Source organism: Larus michahellis, chromosome 19 (genome assembly GCF_964199755.1).
Source record: "Larus michahellis chromosome 19, bLarMic1.1, whole genome shotgun sequence".
NCBI lineage: Eukaryota > Metazoa > Chordata > Aves > Charadriiformes > Laridae > Larus > Larus michahellis.
Genome location: NC_133914.1, coordinates 1,930,238 through 1,948,353, shown reverse-complemented (window position 1 = coordinate 1,948,353; position 18,116 = coordinate 1,930,238). Strand labels below are relative to the sequence as shown.

The window sequence follows — 18,116 nt, the reverse complement described above, 5'->3', positions numbered from 1 at the left end:
AGGGCGGGGCTACGAGGAAAAAAATTCCTAATCAAGAGGCGAGGGGAAGGGCTTCCGGAGAAGCTCTGGGCAGCCATTGGCTGTCTCCGCGGCTGGGCGGGGCCGGGGCAGCGCGCGAAGACTCGAAGCGGTTTCCGAGGCGGCTGTGCGGCGGGAACGGTGTTGGGTCGGGGCTATGGCGGCGGCTCCCACTGAGGTGAGTCCTGCCGCTCCACACAACCGGCTGGCGGTGGTGGCTGTTGTTGCAGCAGCAGTCCGCGGCCTGCCAGCGGCCTCGGGGGTCAGCTGGCTGCGGAGCGGAGAAAAGCTGGGAGGGGTAGTCGACTGAGGCGGCGGACGGCGGCAGCAGTAGTGGCGCCTCCTAGGCCGCCCTTGAGCCTGGGTGGTGGAACCGCGCCGTCACCGGGCTCGCTCCTCGCTTCGCACCGACTACGCTTACCGGCGTACCCGGCGGCGCGCCCTTCCGCCTGGCCGCCGCGGTGCCCGCCGGGAAGGCGGCGCGCGGCCCGGCCCCGCGGGCGCGGGGCATGCCGGGACGGCGGCGGTGCCGGGCCCGGGCGGGCGCGGGGCATGCCGGGAGGGGTGCGAGGGCTGGGCCGCGCCGCCCCTCGTAATTGAATTAATTCAGGTGAAACGCGGGTGTGGGACGGTAAAGTTTTGCACTTCTCGTTATTCTCTTCATTCTAATGGTTTTAAGTAACGATCGGTGGCGCTCAGCCAGTGTGCCTGCTCTTATTTTTGTGTGTTGAAGCTCACCTTCAGCATACCTAAATAGCACTAATAGTTGATGTAGCGTGATCTCCCTTCGTGTAAATGCCAGTTAATTCTTAAAATATAACGATAATTTGTGTGTATATAATTGTGTGTAAGGGATTTGCCAAGGCTTTGGCATTAATTTAGGCTCCAAGAGTTGTTCCTTCACCATGCTTATCATAGTAAGGATGTTTTATTTGCTTTATAGTTTCCATTAGAAGATCTGAATTCAGACGTGCAGAAGACCCTTGACAGTGACTCCGACAGCGGACAGGGCAGCTGTGAAACGGCCTCCCCGCGTCACCTCGGCAAAGGGACGGCATCCCTCGATGGCGGAGGTCTGTCCTGTTCCCATGAGCCTGCACTGCTTGGTGGCCGCTGCCTTCAGCAGAGTGTTTTTCGTTTATGTTATAAATACCTGTTTAGGAAGTTGTCACTGCTTGACCTGTATGAATCCAAATGGCCTTTGGTGTTTCTCAGAATGTGGGCAGACATCTGTAAATCTCTGAAAAGTGTTTTTTGAGGTACAGAAAGGGAAATAGTAAATGGGATGTGTGTGTCTTAATTGCGTATTTCCTTTATGTACTTATTTAGTTACTTACTGTGGGTTTTATTACTATATCAAGGCAAGTTGCTAATCTATTGGTGAAGGATTTTCGGCTTTGCCTTTTGTTTTTTTTAAAGGTTAAAAGCCTAGAACATCAATTTGGGTCAACTATATACTGCACTACAGGGAGAAGTGGATTTTGAAAACTGGAGTTCAAGCTGATTTGCTATAGATGTTGACATTGTGAAATTTAACAGATGTGTAATGTTGTGTTTAACTGATTGTTTGTTAATTAACTTGTGGAATTTTCCTCTCCTCTTCATCATTTCTTTTATTTTAATGTATTTTGTCAGATTCAGAGGAAGAGATTTTTGTACATAAAAAAGCAAAAAGAAAGAAGGCGCTTCAGGACAGCGAGAGCGAAGACGGAGAGGATGGTGGCACTTTTGCGCAGGACGATATTCTGGGTGGAGACAAGGAAAATGGAGAGGAAAAAGAGAACATTACTGCCCAGAATAAGAAGAAACCTCGTCGGATTCGCCAGGGTCTGCTAGACAGTGATGACAGTGACACTGGTGACCGTTTGCAGATGGAAAACCTTGAAATAAGCAGAAACTCTATCTTGCCTGAGAATGAGTTGGAAGAGGAGAGACCACTAAAATCGGGGAAAAAGTACAGAAAACATAAACAACACAAACGTGATTTTGAAGAAGAGACAGAAAAAAAAGCTGTAGGAAAATCAAGAAGGAGAAAGGAGAAGGAGGGAAGAACGGAGTCCATTAAACAGCTGAAAAAAGAAAAGAAGCCTAGAGCAGAGGTATGTATTTTGGCAGAATATCTCAGATGTTTTCTCAACTAAGTTAAATTTATTACTGTATTTGCTTATTGTGTTTCAATGCTTCAGCATTGCTAGTGCCCACGTTCCTACAGCAGCTGTGGGATCCACGGAACACCGCATAAGTCTGCCAGTTTCACCTGCAAAGAAAGTACAAACCCCAACACTTGGTTATTTAATGTCAGTGCATGTTAAGCCAGGCAGAAATTCTTTGAGTTCTTTGGGTTTGCTGGGGGGTTGTTACGTGCACAAACTGCTTTGATTGCTGATTTGGCTTTTCTCTACATTGCTGTGCTAGTTTCTGGAGGAAGCTTTGGGCTACTTTCGTGCTGGAATTCTGGTCTAAATAAAATGGCTGCTTGGGAGGTTGCATGTTGTTGCTATTTATAAAATGCATGTTTCAAGCGTTAATTTATTCTCTCTAAGCCATTTTGGTCTTCAGTAATTATTGAAATTCCCTATTTATCATAGATGTAGGGAACACTGCTCCATGAATTCCCTTATCAACTTTGCAGTGCTATAAAGGGAATACAGCTGGCTTATAGGACACAAAAGATGCTAGATTGAAGTTGGCATGTACTTTTTCTGACTTCTTTCATCAAGACCTTTTGACAGTAAAATTAATGTCAAAGAACTGAAGGGGACCTTCTGAAATGAATTACACCAATACTTTATTTTTATGGCAAGCAGGTAGATGGTGCTGAGAGGTATCCTTTTAATGACAGCGGATGTCTTCTTGATGACAAAGAACTGTTTGATAATGGCTTAGAAGAGGAAAATGATTACCCCCCAGAGGACGAAGAGTCGATAGAATCAATACGAGCGGCAGTGAAAAACAAAATAAAAAAATATAAGGTAACATTTGATAGCGGTACAAGATTACTGGTTATTAGTGGGAAGTATTGTACCTGGGCGTGTATGAAACTCTTTTTGATAATGGTGCGCTTCTACTGCTGTGACAGAGGAGAGAATAGTTCTCTGCTTTTTGTTCTTAAAGATGGTGGGATGTGGTCTTGGAAAGTTACAAAGATAATGCTACAGTAGAAGCTTTGGAAATCTACCATAAGTATTATGGGGCATTTGTGTTGGTTTATGAGAATACTGGCTGATTTTGACGACTAGCAATGATTCTGTACAATTCCTTTTTTCTTGTTTGCCTGTGTCTCTAGACAAATAAGCAAATCTCTTTTTATGCACTGTAGAACAAAGAACGTTTTTCTGAGGGTGAAGGCTACAAACATGTATTTGATGATGAGAACGAGGAACCTGTATTAAAAGAACCAAAAAGGAAGGTGAAGTATTCTTCTCTTTAAAGCTCTCTGTTGTTTGTTGTGGTCGCTCAAATTTTTTTTTTATGCATGTTGTCCAATGTTATTGTTGATTTGCTATTTCTAATCTTTTTTTTTTAACTGGCTGCGTTACTCTGGCTTTGTGTTTGAAAGGGAAAAATAAGCTATTTAGAAAGTATAGATAGAGTCCCATATTTTGTTTTCTGACTTCAAAAGCATTTCTTTCCTTTCCTTAAGGAGCGAAAAGCAGCAAGGTTAAGTAAAGAAGCCATTAAACAACTACATAGTGAGACCCAACGACTTATTAGAGGTAAAACTTAAATTCTTTCTATATAGAGGGTATAAACTGGTAAGAAAATCAGGGGAGAATTACTGTGAGTTACTCTGGGTTGAAGGGTGCAAGACTTTTTATTCAAGGACCTGTTAAAAGGTATCTTTTTAACTAATGAAAAAAAAATCATTCCACAAACACTTGAGCCGATAAACTTGTTGTGTAAAGTTAATGCAATATTTAGAGTTTGATAGGCGTGTAATAGCATTGAAACTGGCCCTGCCATTCTGGTATTAACATCACAGTTCATTTCCCAGTGAATCCATGGACGTGTTGCAAATTGGGTCTTCAGGACTGTTGCTGCTGGAACTCTTTCCCAGACTTTCCCAACTCTTGCTGCAAAATACTTGTGTGAAGCCTCTTTGAATTTCAGAGGTATCAAATAAATGCCTCTGACTCTTTAAATTTTTCTCACTTTCTTTCTCTGGTAGAATCATCCGTGTCTCTCCCATATCACGTGCCTGAGACCAAAAGCATTCACGACTTCTTCAAGCGTAGACCTCGACCCGTATGTCAAGGAAATGCCATGGCATTGCTGAAGTAAGGACTTAAACCTTCCTTGTATTTTTTTTTTTTATAAATTTTGAGGAGATGCCAGCTTTGCTCTTGGGGATAACCAGGCTGTTGCATGCTATGGGTGTTGTATGATGTACACACCTGATCTGTGTACACTCACAGATTTTATGTGGTTTAATTTTAGCTGTTGCTGTGACTGGAAAGTTTTATTAAGAAACTTCTTAGGCTTCTTAAATTCTGTGAACACCTGGAAATCGGGAGTGTGTCAGTGTTAACATAAGGCAATTCTGCACTCTTGACGCAGTCGTACTGTTGAAGTAATCAGGGCCTAGTAGTAACTCCAGATGAAGTAACATGCTCATGCAGAATTACTTTGCTGTCGTTTAGACTGGACCACGACATTTTACTTGGACTGTTTCTTCTTTTGAGTAACATGTAGTAAAGTACTTAAGCTACTGTAGTCACAAAATCTTTCAGGAATTTTTTACTGATAATGTAACCAGTACAAAGTCATTACACTACTCTACACTTCCTTATTTCCTCAAAATGAAGTTTTCCAGACTTCTGTCCTTCACTTCTTCCTACACATTAATGACAATAATTAGGAAATGATCTCTTCCTCTCTGAGTTTGTTCTCAACCTCTTCTCCCCTTTCACAATAGCCATGGGTGATATTTCTTTCTGCTGGCCTTAGGTCCACTAAATACCAGCTATCCCTAAGTGAAGAATCTGCAGACACTAAGAATTTGGGCAAGGATTGCAAGGATGGGCAAATCAAAGGTGATCAATCAGCAGCTAATGAACCAGAAACAAGCCTTGGCAGAGAGGTTGATAGTACTGTGAACAAGCCTCTTGCTGATGTAGGGAAGAACTTGTCAGAAGACTGTGGTGAAAAGCCCTGGCAGGACAGTGACGAGACTCCTACACCTAGGACTGTAACAGCTGATAATAACGCAGAAGAACAGCAGCACTCTAACTTGCTAAGCACTGACTGTGGCGCGCAAAAAGAGAATGAAATTCCCCTAGCAGTTGGAGGAGATGCCCTTGAGCAAAGAGATGAAGCAGCACCAGACTTAGAATGTGAAAAAAGCAATCAAGAAGTGGGGCCTGGATTGGGGGCACAGCCTGAAAAAGTGAGGAAGTCCAAGTTGGATAAACTCCGTGAGCTGGGAATAGACCTGTCCATCAGGCCAAGAATCTGCTCTGGCAACGAATCCTTTATAAACCTCGATGAAGCCGATTCAAATAAAGGTATCACTTTTATTGTTGTAATCCTGTCATATCTGCCCAAGGAAGCAGAGTTAATCTGAGTTTAACTGGAAAATCTCTGAGAAATGTTTAGGTGGTAGAAAAGTCAAGCACGTTCACCTAACAATAGTTTCTTTTCTTGATGTTGGTATCACTTTTCTTTCAGATAGTGTTTAAAAGGGAGGTTCTGAGTCCTTAGTATTTGAAAGCTTGAAGGAATGCTCTGCTCAGAATGCTATTTAATGATGGATAATTTGTTTCCATTTTGTTATAGTGGATTATGTTGGCACTTTTTTCAAGTTGATTCAAAACAAGGCGTACAGTAATTATCTGGAAACAAAATTGGCCTGTGTTCCAGAGTGTTTACCATGGATTTTGTTAAAAGGCAAGGCTGGGTAGCAAGGGAAAATTTACTTTTGTAGCAGGAATGTTTTGAATGTCTTTTTAGGTACTGGAATTTTAATGTCTATTAATCAATATTAAATAGCTGACCTTGATTCAGGGAAAGATTGCAAATGGTTAGGCAATGCTATAATTCCATTAAATGTATTATGTATGAGAAGATATTGAGATGTCCGGATTGGATGCTGCTTCTGTGCATGCAGGAAACTGATCTCTGCCAAGAAACAATGTTTTTGTCGGGCGTGAGTCTGGTTTTAGATATCTGTGTTAGCAGAAATGTAGAGAAGCCTGGTGGCTGGAAGGCTAGAGTGGAAGTGAACTGAGGTCTTGTGGATAAATCACAGTTAATGCTAAGGTAATTTAATGTTAGCTAATATCAATTAAGTACAAGTTAGAGCAAAATATGCTGTAATGTTTTATTGTTTTGTTACTCAAATAGAATGGTTAAGCAAATATTAAAATAGTAAAGGTTTAGTTTTTAACTGACTTCCTTGAAAAAAATAGTCTCAAGACCTACTCTTCATACAGCTTTAGCAGTCAATGCTTTTAAATGCTATCAATTAAACTGGCATTTTGAAATTTAATTAATTTGTATTTTAAAGAATTAGAAGCCTTGAAAGCACGTTTCTTGAAGCACACTCTTAAAACGTCAAAATCCAAAGTTGAACGGACCGTAAACATGAACATTATTCGTAAGGAGACTACATCTGAAGGAAAAGAGGAACTGAAAGCAGATGTGGTGCCAGCAGTATTAGCTGCAGAGAGCCTGGATGAAGCAGTCCACACGAAGCCAGGTTGGTTTGGGAGGAGAAGTGATGATGGTTGAATTGGAAAACTCTTCGTCCTTTTTTTTCCTCTCTCTCATTTCCCCTTTCCCAATGCTGCCCTATGAAATGCAGACGAAGGCATCTTCATCTGTAAAATTAGTATGTGTGTTCCCTCTAATGGAGAGCCCTGTTTTAAAAATGGATCTTGATAGACCTCTTAAATAGCACTGGCTGGTGTAGGACAGCCTCAGTCAGATCTTTATGGCTTTTCTCTGGATTTATGCCCATCTGTACGAAAATCCATATAAACATTTGTCTGCACTGTTGTTTTCCATCAACCCTCGGAATGTAACTCTCAGACTTCTTGTGAACTACTACCATTTATTAGATTTCTCATGATTCCTTATTTCTATACTGCGATTTCTAGTAGAATTTTATGTATTTGCAAATAAAAATATGTGTGGAATGTGACTCTCCCATAGTATCTGTTACAAAAAATAGATTATTTGGCTGGTTCTATGGGCATGTGTTATTTTTAGCTGCTCTTAATTATTTCATGTGCTATAGCACTTCTGCCCACGGCAACTGGATGCTCTTGTTCCCAAAAGGCGCAGTGGAGAGACAGACCTGATTCTCATTCAGAGTGCTGCACCAGTGGCACTTACGGATAATGATGAATCTTGATAATTCATGATATTGCGTGGTGTCTCTAAACTGAGCTCGTTGAAACTCACTGCTTTAGCTCTTCTAGCTGGCAGATCAATGCATAAAACCACTTAAAACCATGGAATTCTTTGATTCCCTTTCTATATGTGTAGCTACATTAGATTGGATGCTTGTAGGCAGTGAAGTTAAGGATTCACTGTAGTATATCTAATATATTAATTTATTCCTTTCTGTCCAGGTGAAAAGCTACAAGCGCTGAAGGCTAAACTCCAGGAGGCCATGAAACTCCGCAGGACTGAGGAACGCCAAAAGCGGCAAGCATTGTTTAAACTGGATAATGAGGAGATGTTGGAGGAAGAGGAGGAGGAGGAAGAAGAGATGACAGATGAGTCTGAGGAAGAGGAGGAAGAAGACAATCATGAGGTCCGTGTGTAACATTTTTACATCACCTAGTCAGCTTCTCAATTCTGCTGCTTCTCCCCAGTGACACGAGACTTTTGTACACTATAAATATTAGGGAAATTGCCAAGAATTCTTCCTAGAAGGTAAAAAATTGCTCGAGCTAGTATGTTTGGGGTTTGAATTGTCTAAAACTGAATTTATTAGTATTTGCTTTATTTGTCTAAACAATATTAAGAACAAATATAAGTGTATAAAAGATTTTGGTGACACTTTCTGTTTTTATATGTCCTTGGCTCATTGCTAGCAGGGGACAAACGGAGGTCACCTGTCTGATCTGGGATAGGGTTTGTCATGGCCTTTCCTTTTCAAAAGGATCAGAATAGCTTGGCTGTTCCAAGCACCTCTGTGTCGGTTGTCTCGGAGAGGAATAGGTGCATGTAAGAACCGTGAATGTCCCTCACCTTCATCCTCTGTTAAAACACTTTCTTGAAAAGTATGCAAGGAAGTTGACAGATCAAAGCAATGATCACCATATCTCTGCTGTGTTTGGGGATGTTTTTTAGAATGTGGAATTTCTGCTGGATGAAGCAGAGGAAGATAATGAAGATACAGAAGAGAAACACATTGAAGACGGTGATAAAGAAACCGACAAAGAATCAATTGATGGAGAAAAGCTGGAGAAATCTGTGCACTGTGATTCTGTTCCCAAACCACCTTCAACAGAGTCTACATTGATGCTTTTTAAGGACAGCTCCTCCAAAATGGGGTAAATAAACCAACCTTTAAAAATGGTGCCTGAGCAATTTTAAATTTGATCAATAAACATAAGTGTCTTGATTTAAAGTAGATTCTGTAAGTATTTTTTCTATCTTGTTCTAGTAAGTATATGTGCATTCATGCATATTTTCTTTAAAAAAACTTAATGACTGTAGTTATTGTTTAGTGGAATAAGCTGTTTCTTAATCAAAAAGTACTAGATGTATTTTTGTGTGTTACCTTGTTTTTTGCAATTTGGTTTGACAGGCAATAGCAATTCATCTTGTATATATTAGTAAATACCTTTTATTTAATGAATTGCAGATATTCTCTTCCTGATGAGAAACTTGAAATGGAAGAAGCTGTAGACAAAGCACCTACCAAGTTAGGTAAAGTAGAACTATTATCGTACCTAGCATATTTTTTTACATGGCACCTGTGGAAGTTTCTATTTGGGACTAGTATTCAATATTTTTCTTATTTCATCACCTGTATAGTTAATACAGTGTGATTATAAAAGTTTAGACTGATGAAAGAAATGAGGGCTTGAGAAAACTAGAGGAAAGTTAAGTTCAAAACGATACTGGAAAAAATATTAAAACAGAAATAAAGATGAAATTCAGTAAAAAAGTGCAATATGCATCCTCTATGAAGAAAGAAATCCAACATGAGGACAGAATAATGAATTTTTAGCAAGGTGTTTGTGTTGCAAAATAGTATCTTGAGGTTTTACTGGATCACCAAAAAAAAAAAGTTAAGCACTGTATTTAAATACTTGTTTTCTTTTCAGAGGATGATGATTCATTTTCTCTACCAGCACTAGCAAAAGAGAACAGCCATAACAGCAGCTTCGAGTTGATTGGCTCCATGATTCCGTCCTATCAGCCCTGTAACAAACAGGTATCACGTGGGGGGACCTTTTTGTCTGCAGCAGGAGGTTTCAGGTCGCCTTCCCCGGGTTTTTTCAAAACAAGCTTTATCAGCTCTGCTTCCAAGGTAAGGCTCTCAGTCCTCTTCCCATTATATATTAACACAATGGGTAGTGAATAAATGTATTTTATCTTGACTGTCATATCTATCAAAAAAGTAATACCAGGAGAAGGCATCTGGTGAAATGCTTTTATATGAGTAAGGCTTCAGGAAAGCAAACTGTCCTTGAAGTTTGAAATTGGAATGGATAAAAATGACATTATAAAAACTTACATTCAAAAACATCAAAGAAAAGATGCTGTAATCTGGTTTTGGTATCTAAAATGTGTAAATCAAATATTTTTTTTAAGCATACTTTACACAGGCTATGCAACATCTGATGTCAGCGAACTCCTGTGATTTATTAGAGCAGTGTGGACATACTTAACTCCTGCATGATGTTGATTATTTAAAATAGCTTAAATGTTTTATCCCATTCTTACTTTTGACTTCTAGTGTTGCAAAACAAATAATTTGTATATTTTACATTCCTTTGACTAGAGCTCAGGAAAGACGTCTGAGCCCTCTCTTCCCATAGAAGATTCCCAGGACCTGTATAATGCCTCTCCTGAGCCGAAGAGTTTATTTCCGGGGGCTGGGGAGTCACAGTTTCAATTTTCTCTGGAAGATGACACTCAGAGCCAGCTGCTTGATGCAGATGGGTAAGTGATAGGTGTAAAAGGTGACACTTTGTGTCCTTTAACAGAAATAGGACATACAGACCAGCAAGATTTTTCTAATCACAGACGTTCTTTCAGGTTCTTGAATGTTGGACAACATCGGAATAAATACCAGTCCACAAAGCATCAGCTGCCTCTGGCGAGTATGGATGAGAATGCAATGGATGCCAATATGGATGAATTACTGGACTTGTGTTCTGGACAGTTTAGCAGCCAAGCTGAACATGTGCCAAATACCAGCAGCAACAAAAAGCAGAACATGGAAGAATTGCTCAGTCTTTGCTCAGGAAAATTTGTGTCTCAGAGTATGTCCTGAATTCTGTTTTCAGCTTTGCTAGTTGCTTGATTTATAAGCTTTACACTAAGGTCCCTTTTAGTTCTGAGCGCTAATGCAGAACGTGGAACTTCTGAGAGCTCTAACGATTTGTTGCTTTTTATGCGAGCATGTTAACTGTCATTTCTAGGATGCCCTCTGACATTTGAAGAGTAGAAATGTATCTGTCTAACAAGTTGCCGTCTTACTACTTTTTGCAGCAGGTTCTCCAACGTGGGCATCTTCGGTATCTTCCAAGGCAGAAAAAGACAGTGACATAGAAGATCCAATGGCAGAAGCTCTAGCGCTTTGTTCGGGCTCCTTTCCCACAGACAGGTTAGCATTGTTCTTCCTCAAATTTACAAAAGCTTTTAGTGGTAGCTGTCTTTCTTCACTCTTAATGTGTCTTCTTATTTGACATCATTTTGAAGTGCGGTCTGTTTTGGACGTAAAGCAGTCGCTCTTTAAATCAGCAACATACGCTGTTTCCCACAGCCCCTGTGAAGGGAAATTCTTCTTTGTCTTTCACTAATAGTAAAAGAAGTGTTGAAGAACTTTCATCAAACTGGGAAAAGATGGTTAGAATGTAGGGCTTTTGGGTTCTGTTCTGGGCTGTTGCCAAACTACAGGAACCATAACCAAATGTGAGTTGGATACTTGCTTTTTTTCTGTTGATGAAACTAGAAAGATGTAAGGCTGCCTGACAAAAGGATAATGAGACTTAACAAATGGGAATGGTAGAGGGAACCAAGAGGAATCTTGGAGGGAAACGAACTCAGAAGTTAGTGCTTGTGCCGTGGTTTCTGCCAGTGAAGACCTGAGGTCTTAAAACATTGATGCTTGTGGGGATTTGGGGCATTTAAAGCTAAATGCTGTTGAGAGACTGTAGCTCTTTGAGCACTCACAGGTAATTGCCCAAGACCAGCTCATGTGGTTGTTGAAATTTTGCCTTGAATTATTGCAAAGCCATCATTGGAGGTGAAGTGAAAATGTGTGTTTCTTTCACTTACCTTTCCCCTAGGGAAGAGGAAGATGAGGAGGAGCAAGAAGAATTTGGTGATTTTCAGCTTGTCACAGATGACAACGCCTTTGATAGTGCAGAGGTATGAACTGATGGAGCAAGGCAACTGCTGCAGCGTCCTGACAGAGAATTCCATTTATCTGCTTAAGTTTTTTTTAATATAACCATCAATGCAAAATATCATGACTTCTGTAGGAAGCTACTGAAATGTTTGAGCAATGTTTGGATCATTTAAAATGTGTCCTAAATATTATGATATACTGGATATAGCAAATCCTCTGAAAAATCTCTGGTGTTTTAGTCTGTGTTTATTGATTGAAGAACAGAAGAAGCTGTCATTACAAAGCAATCCACTTTCAGAAACTCCTTAATTTCTGAAAACTTTCTCTTTGATAGGATGAAAAAAGTGGAGATAGTGATGCTGAAGAAGCAGAAATCAGCGATGAGGAGGAAGAACTGCTGAGACATAGACAGGGCTTGAAGAAAAAACTGTAAGTATGTCTTTTTTGTATCTTAACTGCCAGGCAGAATAGAATATTAATAGCACTAGAAATTTGGTGTATAATTATTCCCTCCCCAGCATTAGTAGCTTTATATGGTGTTGACTCTGGCTGGTTTTTTGCTTTGGTGCTGTCACGTTGCATGAGTTTAATGACATTGCTGGTGGGTTATAGAGGATTTCATTATAATTTTCACTATGGATGGAAATCAAAAAGCCACGATGAAAGCAATGCAACACTTTTTGACCAAAAAAAGGTGTGCAAGAGTATTGCTGTCATTCCTCATGCCTTAAGAGCTTTATTTGTTCTAAGAAGTAAACCATGTAGTTGGCAGTTACCGTCGCCATTGCATTTGGTAGGCAACTGGCAAGGAATCTGGCGGATGACAATAATTTGGGGTGTTGCATGTTGGCAGGCTGTGTATGTAAATGTGCAAGAACTCAAGTCTTAGTCTTACCAAAAGTTAATCATAATTCTCATTTAGGGTATGTGTTCATTTTATGTCAAAAGACAAATCTTGCTTTCAGAAGATTCGTGTGATTATTATTGGTCTACCAAGCTGAAGTCTTTTAACCTTCTTTTATAGAAAACTGCAAGATTTCATGGAAGATGAAGCAGAGCTGTCAGGGAGTGATGTGGGAAGCGAGGATGAATATGATGGTGAAGACCTGAATGAATATGAAGAAGAGATAATTGATGAGGAACTCCCTAATGAAGTGGAATTAGAAAATCAAATACAGAAATTTCACATGTTGGTGACAGTATTAGTATATATTTGTGTGTGTGAAGTCATGGCTCGGGTATAATCTGGTCTGACTTGCTCCCTTTCCTTCTGTGTTGATAGGAAGGCAATGCTTGATGACGACAAGCGTCAGTTACGCTTGTACCAGGAGAGATACCTCATCGATGGTGACCTGCAGAGTGACGGCCCTGGCAGAATGAGGAGATTCAGATGGAAAAACATAGGTGCCTTTCTGATCCCGAGTTAACAGATGGGGCTGAAGGATTGGAAAGAGCGTGTGTGTGTATGAAATAGCACTCGGTAGTCCTTCAGAAGTAAATAAAGTCTTTCAGAACTAAATTGGGTTGGGGGGGGTTCTGGTTTGGGTTTTTTGTTTGGTTTGGGGGTTTGGGATTTTTTTACTAGTCTGCATATCTTATGCCTCTTTTAAAATTGATAGTTAACTTTTTTTTTCCTTTGTCTAGATTATGCTTCACAGATTGACTTGTTTCAGAGAGATTCAGATAATGATGATGAAAATGAGCAGTTTGATGAGACAGAAGCGAAATGGAGGAAAGAGCGATTTGAACGAGAACAGTGGCTTCGTGAGCAGGTATTAATTAGCTTCAAGAAAAGCACCTTGCTCAGTCTTTATACTGTTGCTAGATGTAAAATTGTTAGTTCCTCAAGTTAAACTCTGGAAAAAATACCCTTCGTAAATGTCTCTGTTTTTCATTGTGAATTCTGCTCTTCTACAAGTATTGTACAGAGAATTCAGAAGGGAGAGGCAAAACAGCTACGGCAAAACAAGGCAAAACAAGTCGGCTTCAAAGCTGAAATGAGTCTCTTATGCTGGGAGCATAACTCGAAGTTTTAGAAGTTTCGTATTAAGTCAGATTTGTCAGCTGAATGTGGTGCTACATGTTTGATGTTCATTGATAGAATGAGGGTGATAAAATATCTGAGAAATTGCAATAAACTTTTACAGTAGAAAGTAAATAAAAATGAATATATTAATTTACATAATGAAAAGACTTGGTCTACTTAAAATACTGAATGAAATGTTAATTTTTAGTATGAACTCTTTCAGTTTTACAAAGTGTCTTCTGTCTGCTACAGAAGGAAAAAAATAAAGAGCAGGAAGAGGAGGAGGAAGAAATTGGTGAAGACAGCCAATTCATGAAACTAGCAAAAAAAGTAACTGCTAAGTCACTACAGAAGAAAGGTAAGCTTACTTTTTATTGAATTGACAATCAAATAAGAGAAAGAAAGTTTAACTTCCACTCGTCACCCATGGTCTCCAGTGAAGCACGCCACAGATCAGAAAACTCTAGTGTTTAGTTTTCTTACGCCAGTCCGAGCGCAGGTCTTCCAGAACTTGAAAAGCTAAAGGTGTAAAAGCATTGAAAACACACAACTGCGAGGTTGATGATAATTGTGTGTATTTACTTAATAAAATAGTACACTGCTTCCGGAAAAAAAATTGTAGAGTGGAAGTGAATCCTCTACATCTTTGTGTAGACTTTTATTCTTCATTTGCTTGCCTTTTAAGTCACGGAATAGACTGTAAGTGACACTCAGCTTAGCAGTTTCTCCAAATACCTGTGACTTAAAGAAAAACTACATAATGGAGTGAGAATAAAATTAAGTTTTCCTTGGTTGTGGCAAAAACATGGCTCCCAAGTGTGCAAAGCTGTTTCAAAACCAAATTTTCCCTTCTAACTGATAGAACTAATTGCCGGTCACCTATCGGTTGTGTGGCTCATAGTATAGTTTGATGCAGATTTTTTTTTTTCCCCTATGGTTTTTACTGTCTGTTGGCAATTCTAAGTTCCTCAGTTGATAAAAAAATTATATTATTTCAAGTGAAGTTCAGAAACTGACGTTTTCCTCTTTGTCTCTGCCAGCGAGCCCAGCAGTGGTGGTACAAGACACAGTGCTCTTACCCAGGAACCCTTTTGAAGCGTTCAGACCTGCCAGTGACATCCAGGTTGGTAATGGTTCTGAAAATGGTGGTTTCAAACCACGTCTGTAGAACCCAGCAAAGTCAGCTCAGCCTAGGTTCTGCCCTTTTCTGCTTTGTGTGGCAGCGAGCAGCATTTCAGTGGGGAGTGGTCTTTTCTGTTAAGAGTAACCTGCTCAAAGAGCTGCCTTGTTCGTGGGAGTGGTTTAATGCAGCATTTCTTTGTTCTTCAGATAAAAAATGGGTCTCTCTTGAACAGACCTAAAGCTGTCCTTCAGAAACTCGCAGCAATGTCAGATCTTAATCCAAATGCACCTCGAAACTCAAGGAATTTTGTCTTTCATACGCTTTCCCCAGAGAAGAGCGAAGAGGCAAAGGAGAAGTCAAAACTTCAGGTAAAGATTGTGTGGAATGTGCTGCCAGTTGTGTAGATTATTTACACGTACAGGCACTAAGCACTGCCAGGTAGTTCAGAGCACTGCTGTTTGAAATATTCTCTGTGAATTCCTTCTATGTGCTCTCACAGCAAATAATTCTCTGATAATTCAGAACTTAAACTTTTTGGAGATTTTGTATATGCTAATGTATTCTACTCCCCTGTAGGTGAAGAAAAGAGGTTCTACTGCAGTAATAACATCCCTGGCCAAACGGCCCAGGGTAGACAGCACTGAGGAAACAAGTCAAAGCCGAAGCATATTCCAGTACTTGGAGAGCTGAATATTTCTGTTTAGGGCCAGAGGTTGTATCTCCTCTCTCTGCCAGTTGTGGTTTGTTTTGCAAATCTGCCAGCAAGTGTCAGGAAGGTAAACAAATCGCTCTACGTTCTCCTGCTGCCACTTAATTCACAAGTTCCAGTAATTTCCAGGCAATGGTCTCGTTTATTCCCCGTTGGTTTTTCTCAGTGCTCTGTGGCAAACGTGAGCACAGACCCCACGCTCGGTTCAGAATGAAATGCTAACTTGCTCTTTCCCAAGCATTAAGGAAACTTACACTACTGTAAACTGTCCTCACAGAATCTCACGTGTTTCGGTGGTATCAGTTCCATCTGAAAGTACCGTTCATGTGACGGGTATGATGCAGAAATGCCGCAGTTAGCTTAAAGCACAGGTGAAGGAGATATTTCTGCAGTTTTGGGTAAGAAGAAAGCAGTGTGAACTGTGGCAGGACATGTGTTGTTTACACTTGCAGTACAAAGGTAGCCATGGCTTCCTCCAATGTCGTCTTTTCTCTAATGTTAAGCATTTATTAGCTTGACGTTTTAAGAAGCTCTAATTTATATTTGAAATGTACACTTTTAAAAAAGGTCCCAGCCTTTTATGAGGCAGTGGGTAAGGCTTTCTTTCCAAGTTTTTATTACTGTTTATATTTTTACATGTGCATATGAATGTGTGTGTCTGGAGAGGGAAGAATGTGAATAACAGATGTGGGAGAGGAAGAGGAGATGTGTCAGGGTTTTTCATTCGCTTTTTTGTGGGGGAAGTTGTTTGGTTTGTTTTCCCCAAGTGAAGACTCTCCTAAGTCATCCATTCTGTTGTTTTCGTGCAAGCTGCCCTCATCCAAGAGAAACCATCCATTTCTGAACAGCTGGTAGTGAAAGGCCACCTCTAGAACAAGGAGATTAGATAATAAGGAACCATCATTCACAACTACTGTAAATAGTGTGAAAGAAACTTGAGCCAGAACATGCAGCGTTTCTGACATCTCTGACGATGTGTTGAACGTGTTAGAGACTGGTCAGTGGTGACACAAGGGCCTGCTCTGTACCACTAAACATCTTTCTAGGACCCGATGTCACGCACTTAGATTGCCGACTCTGTCAGAGAGGATCCTCAACTGTAAATTTTTGTAACATCATAAGCGTACACCTGGTGTGCTACATGTAAAATATTTTACTGTATATTATGTTTATAAAGAATTATGGTACTAATTGGAGTGCAACTTTACAATAAAACATGTTTTTAATTTTGGAGGCAGTTGGACTTCACTTACAGGATTTTACTCGGTTGTGTGTATGTGGGGTTTTTTCCCCAAGTGTTTGTCTGTCTCTCTGTTTTGTTTTCATTGCTGCTTTTCTTTGGTAGCCACAGCTAAGCCTTTTGCTAGGAACAGCTGCCATAATATTGGAATACAGCAAAAACAATCTCCCTGTGTTTATTGGAGCATAAATTGTCGAGTCCTCAAATCTTCCACTTAAGTTTGCATAAAATTCTCAGCCCTAAGAATATGTTTATTTTTACTGCTACAATAGTTTTGGTTTTGTTAGTTCTTAGGCAAAACTTTCCTTATCTTTGGCTTGAGGCCTGCGATTGTAATAATTAGTATAGCTGGATTTGGGATGTGAGGTTTAGGGAGGAAAGGTCACTTATCAGATGTTTCTTGAAGAACAACATAACTGACAGGAGATGTCTGAATATCCAGTTAATTCTTTATCACAGTGTTTGCACTGATTTCTAAGTGGTACTAATTCAGCACAGATTTACCGGGCAAAACCATTTGAAGCTGCAAAATTCAGCATCTTCTCTTAAGTTTGCCACTCCTGCCTGCCACTAGAGAGCAGCAAGAGAATGCTCTTCCTCTGGCAAAAGGGGAAGGAAGAATGATTACAGCTTAGGCTATACTCTTGAGTCAAGGGGAAATTCTTAGTTTTCCATGCTCTATGGCGTTGCAAAGGATTAAATTTACATAGACCTGTAACTGCTACATTTTTGCATTAGAAGGTAGTAGCTTGAAGAGCACCTTTAGAAGGTTGGCTTTGTCCTAGTGGTCTATGGTGGTCTCTCCTCAGCATATGCTAGCTACAAGGATGGCATTTGTTTCACTTTTAGAATTTTCTCTTCAGAACATGTTTTGCTTGTTCTAGAGCCAAGAGTAGAAAAATATCGTTGGCCTTGAAGAGCTTATAAATTGAAATATGTAGAATGGGAAGATTTCTGGCTACAGTTGTTCAGAGTGAATGTTTCCCCCCCTCCCCAACAACCTTTTATGAGTTGAGATGCTGCTGGTGAGCACTAAATCCTGTCCCAGAAATCCCTTGTGGGGCGGTGTATTCCACGTCGTGCGTGGGGAGGCAGGGGTGGGAGGCCAGGGGTGATCCTGTAGGAGCCAAAATCTCACTAGCAGGAGGGGTTGAACGTGTCCTGAGGTGCTGCTGCTGCTTATTGTGCCAGACTCCATGGTCCCAGCGGGGAGGAGAGCTGGGGGTTTGGGCTGCCCCTCGCCTGTACTCCCACCCGTCCCCTGACCCGCTCTCATCCATCTCGCTGCCCCCCCACTGCCCGTCTGGCACATTAACACGGCTTCAGCTTCTCATTTTCAGCTATCGATTCAGCTCGCCCCTCCTGGCACTGAGATGACGCTGCTGTGCTAATGGGGAGAAGAATCCCCCCTGTTGCTGCTGCAGGTGCCGAGAGGGGTCTGGGGCCGGGCAGGAGAGGCGG

General features: G+C 40.7%; 1 protein-coding gene across 3 annotated transcripts; it reads left to right on the top strand.

The window, feature by feature from the left end:
- The first annotated feature begins 69 nt into the window (after positions 1-69).
- CLSPN (claspin) lies at positions 70-16,646 on the top strand. 3 transcript variants are annotated; one of them, XM_074562623.1, is made up of 25 exons: positions 70-196; positions 962-1,091; positions 1,654-2,117; positions 2,826-2,990; positions 3,338-3,427; positions 3,662-3,734; positions 4,187-4,295; positions 4,966-5,522; positions 6,524-6,715; positions 7,593-7,777; positions 8,320-8,522; positions 8,837-8,901; positions 9,303-9,508; positions 9,983-10,143; positions 10,240-10,466; positions 10,696-10,810; positions 11,496-11,577; positions 11,892-11,986; positions 12,582-12,746; positions 12,840-12,961; positions 13,202-13,329; positions 13,836-13,941; positions 14,624-14,706; positions 14,913-15,074; positions 15,283-16,646. In XM_074562623.1, the coding sequence occupies exons 1-25, from the start codon at positions 176-178 to the stop codon at positions 15,394-15,396; spliced, it is 4,020 nt and encodes a 1,339-aa protein (XP_074418724.1). In that variant the 5' UTR covers positions 70-175; the 3' UTR covers positions 15,397-16,646. The 3 variants fall into 3 exon arrangements, with proteins under 3 accessions (XP_074418724.1, XP_074418725.1, XP_074418723.1); XM_074562624.1 differs by having other exon boundaries at positions 2,823-2,990; positions 10,699-10,810; XM_074562622.1 differs by having other exon boundaries at positions 2,823-2,990.
- The last annotated feature ends 1,470 nt before the right edge of the window (positions 16,647-18,116 follow it).